We start from the raw sequence: 6,000 nt of genomic DNA, 5'->3' as shown, positions 1-6,000 counted from the left end.
AGAATCAATAGGACTTTTTGAGGTTTAGAAAGTATAGCTTAGATTTTTGGAAAATGAAAAACAATTTTGGCTAAAGATATCATAAGCACAAAAATAACCCACAAGCTTCTTCTAATTTCGAATTTCCCAAACTGTTCCCACAACTAACCATGATTGAGAAAAATATTTTCTTTCTTTTCCCAACATCACTGAATTTCATTATTTTTCTTGAATCATGTTTTTTTTTTCTATTTTTTTCTATTTTTTTCATTATTTTTTCAGTGATATTGATCTTACCACATATCTCTTTTTTCTCAATCTTGTAAGTTTCTTTTTTTCTATCTTCTCTCACACCATGTATTTTGCTCCCCCAAACTAATTATATAGCTTATGATATCTTTGATAAAATAGTGAGGACAAAATTAACAGTGTGGATACATATTTCAGTTCAACAGGTGAAGAACAAAACAGGTTTAGGCTCAAGAGGGTTAACTAAGGATAATCATTTCATGGTAGGATTGAAAGGCTCAAACTATCCAACAAATGCCTAAATCATATTCCTATTGAATGTTGTCAAGAATTTCGCCTCAAAAGAATAAGACATGTAAGTTCTAAGCTATCCAGTCAATCTTACCACAAACCATAGTAAAACAATTATAACATATTTCACAGATCATCAAATTGCATTCTTACACATGTTATACAAGCATCCAAACTAATCCAAAGAGTTAACAGAATTAAGCACACAGTTATTTTGTAATTTCATAGCACATTACAATAAACAGCAGGACACAATTATCTTCTAGCTTTTTGCCCATTCCTAACTAAAAACAGAAAATTAAAGCAGAAATTAAAAATGCAGAAAATAAAATTTTTAAATCCCTCCCCCAAACTAAAGATTCACATTGTCCCCAATGAGATATTATATTCAAGGTGAGAAAGACTTACCTGAACCCCCATCAGAAGGGGTTTGGCCTCAATACTGCTTCAAATTGGATCAAGTCCACCTCTTGCATCCAATAGGGTCCTTGTACCAAATGAAGAAAATTGACCTCCAATGTTGCTAATTCCAGAGTTTTGCACAAGAGTAAGTTCACCTTCAGAACTACCACACATCAATCTTTTCCAACGACGACGAATCGTTCGAAGTCTCTCTTTAGGCTTTGCTCTCTTCTTATCAGCTTTAACAAAAGAACCCTTCACCTTCTCAATCTTGCAACAGGTAGGAATGTCAGTTGGGGCAAAAACATTAAAACTGACCTCTTCATCTTGCACTCGCAACTTTAACTCTCCTTTTTGAACATCTATTAATGCTCGGCCCGTGACTAAGAATGGTCTTCCCAAAATAATGGGAATAGTTGAATCTTCTTCCATATCAAGAATTAAGAAATCAGCAGGGAAGATAAACTTACCAACCTTCACCAGTACATCTTCAATTATCCCACGAGGATGAGTCAAAGAACGATCTGCCAGTTGTAAAGTCACAGTTGTGGGCTTTGCTTTTCCCAATCCTAGCCTTTTGAAGACAGACAAGGGCATTAGATTAATGCTTGCTCCCAGATCACATAGAGCTTTAGTTTCCACCGAACCCCCTATAGAGCATGGAATATTGAAACTACCCGGATCTTTAAGCTTGGGCGGTAGTTTCTTTTGCAAAATGGCGCTACACTCCTCAGTTAATGCCACTGTTTCATAGTCCTCCATTTTTCTCTTCTTAGACAATATCTCCTTCATGAACTTCACATAACGGGGCATTTGTTCCAAGGCTTCAGCAAAAGGAATGTTGATGTGTAATCTTTTAAAGACCTCTAAAAATTTTGAGAATTGCTTGTCTAGATTGGTCTTTCGGAGTCTCTGGGATAAGGTATCTTCACATGATGATCTATACTGATTGGTGGAGACTGTTGTTGTCGCGCAGGACTATCGGTAGTCTTCTTATCTGATGATGTTGGAGTTGGTGTTGTTTGATCTTTAATCTCTTCATCCACTGGTTGTACCATTTCAGGCCCATCATATTTCTTACCGCTCCTCAGGGTAATTGCCTTGCAATTTTCTTTAGGATTAACTTCAGTTGTACTAGCCAAATTTCCTTGAGGACGGGTTGCTACCTGAGTTGTTAGTTGCCCCATTTGAGTCTGCAAATCTTTAATGGAAGATCTAGTTTCAGTCATAAATTGTAGCAATAAATCTGTCTGCAAACCAAAATTTCCACTAGAACTTTGTTGCTGAGTATACTGTTGGTTCTGAGTTTGGTTCTGATTTCTCTGTTGATAGAACCCACTGTTCCTTCGGTTACCTCCTTGGTTGAACCCATAATTATTGTTGTTCTGCGAATAATTTCCAATGCCTTTTGCTTCATCCATTGGCAAGTCATCCACATCTGCCTGACACTCAGAAAAGTGATGGTTGCCTCCACATATCTCACAAACAACTTGGGCTTGTTTAGCTTGCCCTGCGATCAGCTTTGTTAGGGCCTTAACTTGAGCTGTCAGCTTTGTAATGGCATCAACCTCTAGCACACCAGCTACCTTCTTAGTTTGACTTCTTTCAGTTGACCACTGCTGATTGTTTAGGGCCATCTCCTCCAACAAATCATAAGCCTCATTCGCACTTTTTCTCTTAAATGCTCCACCAGCTGCAGCGTCTATAAGTGTTCTTGTGTTACCAATCAGCTCGTTGTAGAAGTTGTGAACCAGCATCCACTTCTCAATACTATGATGAGGGCACTTTCTGATGAGCTCTTTAAACCTCTCCCAAGACTCATGGAGAGATTCGTTTTCTTGCTGACAGAAGTTGTTGATTTCTCCTCCCAGCTTGGCAGACTTTGCTGGAGGAAAGAACTTTGACAAGAATTTCGTTGCCAAGTCATTCCGGGTGGCAATAGAGTTGGGTGGCAGGGAAATTAACCAACTCTTGGCTCTTTCTCTGAGTGAGAAAGGAAACAGTCTCAATCAGATGGCGTCATCACTAACCCCATTTACTTTGAAAGTCTGGCACAACTCTATGAAGTTTGATAGATGCAGATTGGGATCTTCAGAAGGGAGGCCACCAAACTGAACTGAGGACTGCACCATTTGAAGTATGGCAGACTTGATCTCAAAGTTATTAGCATCCACTGCCGATGGCCTGATACATGACTGCACTCCCGTAAGAGTAGGGAAAATGTAATCTCTCAAGCTACGACCATTAGCTTTATCTTCAACGGCACCACCATTATTACCGTTGTTGCCTCCATTGTTTGCAGCATTAGCATTTACATTGGCAGCCATGATTTCTGATGTTTCAGCAATTGCTGATTGCCTCTTGATCTTTCGGTTTCTCCTACAAGTTTTCTCGATTTCAGGGTCAACGGGTAATACAGCTGCTTGCCCTTGGTGGCGCATGCACTCAAAATACTTGAAATAGATAAGAACAGTTTTGCAAGAGAAAGGTTAGAAATTCAGCAAGAGAAAATATACCAAAGTAGAAGTTAGTATAATTTTGTGTAATATTAATCTTTAAACAACTCCCCGGCAACGGCGCCAAAAATTTGTTGCAAAAATTATGAACACTATGCAAGTATACGCAATCAAGTAATAAACTCACACAGGTGAGGTCGAACCACAGGGAATTGGATTAACTACCACTAAATTATACTTATGATTCTATCTAGAAAATCAATACTTTTTATGAATTCAATAAAATAATTCAGAAACTTAAAATAACAAAAGAATATTAATCAAGATGAGAAAATAGGGAGAAGAATCTTGTTGTTAGTTTACCAAATCGTTAATGCCTAATTGCTATCCTTTTCTTGAAGTGAATGACAGATTATAAATCAACCTAACTCTTTTCAGATCTTTTAGGTTCTAAATCACATGTTCTCTAATTAATCTCTTAATTAAACTAACATGAAATCAGCATTAAGCAATAATCTAAATGTCACAAAGGCTATGCAAATACTTTCATTTCACATCAAAACCTAGATTATCTAATTTTAGCATTCTCAATTCTCACTTTTTCAGATTTTGAATTGAGATCATAAAACATGTAAAAGGTGATCAATCTTACACATGGAATTAAGCACAAATATAGATAATTTCACAATCAAGATGGAGGAATGACAATTATTCATTAACTAGGAAAAACTTAAAACAACATTCATCATCCTCCCTAAATAGGAGTTTAGTTCAAAACATCCATAATCAAATCCATAATTAACATTGAAACAGAAAATAGCATAGAAAAATTAAAGAGAAGAGAAAGAACTAGTTGAAGCAATTGATCCGGGTTGCCACAAGTCGCACTTCTAGCCTCCTCCTTTGTTTCTAGGGCTCCCAATCTGAATTAACCCTAATTTTCACGAACTCTCTCTATTTAAACCAAGTCTCATCTTTAAAATTTGTGAAATTACGAAACTGCCCAAAAATCCCATAACTGGGGTCCCCGTCGCTACTGGCAATGCCCCCGTCGGGACGGGGTTAAACTTTGAAACTTCGAGATTTCCTCTCCCAGTTCCCGTCGCGACTGGAATGTTCCCCGTCGCGACTGGAACAGGCAGCGACACAATTTTTGGTTTTTCTTCTCGATTCTTTCACCACTTGTCCTCAATTCTTGTACATACTTTCTTTAAACATCCGAAGACCTGAAACAAAAGAATCAAGCGTAAAATAGCCCTAAAACTAGAAACAAAGAGTGAAAACTAACTGAAAATATGACCCGAAACTTAGACTAATTTTAGCCTAACAGTAGCATCCACCAGCTAGTCGATTCTTGGAAGCGGAAAGTAGTCCTTTGGACATGCTTTTTTCAGGCTGGTGAAGTATATGCACACTCTCCACTTTTTATTTGGTTTGGGCACCAGCACAGGGTTGGATACCCAAAGTGGATAGAATGCTTTGGTGATAAAGTCATGGGCCTGTTGCCTTTCGACTTCATCTTTGAGCGCTTGGGCACGTTCTTTGTCTAACAACCTCCTTTTCTATTGCACAAGTCAGAAGTTTAGATCAATGTTGAGAGCATGGGTCATCACAGAGCAGTCTATCCCGACCATGTCTCTATGTGACCATACGAAGAGGTCCAGGTTTGCCCTTAGAAATTTTATCAGTATTGATTTTATTTTTGGCACTAAACCTTTCCCAATCTTCAGTCTTCTAGCTGGAAAAGTGGGATCAATCTCCACTTCTTCCAGTTCTTCTACAGGTCCAAAGCTATCTACGGGATCCCCAAAGTGAGGATCTATGTTTGCATCCCCACTTTTGGTTGGACTTTATTGCCCTTTGTTGGGCTCTTCATTAGGGCTCTTGGCAGGCATATTCTCTTTCTTAGCTTTGGACAAGGCCAAGTTGTAACAATGACAGGCAGACTGTTGGTTTCCCCTCAAACATCCTACCCTATGCCTTGTTGGGAACTTTAGGCAAAGGTGGTAGATGGATGTCACTGCCTTTAGGTTGTATAGGTCTAGATGACCTATCATGGCATTGAAAGCTGAGGGCACGTCGATTATAATGAAATGTGCCTGGTTGTTGGATTCTCTCCAATAGTTAGGGGTAATAGGATGTACCCCATGGGTGCAATGTCTTGGCCAAAGAAGTCATACATTACTTGTGTGTAGGGTGCCAAATCGGTTAGCTGGAGCTCCATCTCTTCATATGTTGATCTGAAAAGAATGTTGGAGGAGGCTCCATTGTCCACCATGCATCTTGCAACTGTCATGTTCCCGATTTGTGTTGTAATGACTAAGGGGTTATTGTGCGGGAAATTGACTTGAGTAGCATCTCCTTCTGTGAAAGAGATGGTGGGTTCTCTAAGCTTTGGTTGCTTAGAGCCCCTTTATTCGACGGTCAGGGTATCGCTTTTAGGCTTATGACAGAGTGTTTGAGCATAGCGCTCCCTAACCTTATTGGTCTTGCCTGCAATGTGGGGTCGGCTGATAATGACCCCTAAGTGACCCGCCACTGGAGGTGGCATGGGATCTCCATTTTGGACAACTTGTGCTTGAGATTATTCGTTCTGCACATAATGACACAAGTGGGGTTGTTC

The 6,000-nt window shown here is 39.2% G+C and overlaps 1 protein-coding gene and 1 non-coding gene across 2 annotated transcripts; one reads left to right on the top strand and one right to left on the bottom strand.

Annotated features, from left to right (window-relative positions):
* Nucleotides 1–856: 856 nt before the first annotated feature.
* LOC133032692 (uncharacterized) lies at nucleotides 857–1,734 on the bottom strand. The gene has a single exon (XM_061106830.1). The coding sequence runs from the start codon at nucleotides 1,732–1,734 to the stop codon at nucleotides 967–969; it is 768 nt and encodes a 255-aa protein (XP_060962813.1). The 3' UTR covers nucleotides 857–966.
* Nucleotides 1,735–2,688: 954 nt separating this feature from the next.
* On the top strand, nucleotides 2,689–2,795 carry LOC115703379 (small nucleolar RNA R71). Its single transcript, XR_004009148.1, has one exon. It is a non-coding gene; the product is annotated as a small nucleolar RNA R71 (small nucleolar RNA).
* The last annotated feature ends 3,205 nt before the right edge of the window (nucleotides 2,796–6,000 follow it).

The sequence above is a fragment of the Cannabis sativa genome, chromosome X, assembly GCF_029168945.1.
Source record: "Cannabis sativa cultivar Pink pepper isolate KNU-18-1 chromosome X, ASM2916894v1, whole genome shotgun sequence".
In the NCBI taxonomy this organism is placed as follows: domain Eukaryota; kingdom Viridiplantae; phylum Streptophyta; class Magnoliopsida; order Rosales; family Cannabaceae; genus Cannabis; species Cannabis sativa.
The sequence above is the reverse complement of the archived record's forward strand: the minus strand, read 5'-3'. Positions and strand labels throughout refer to the sequence as shown.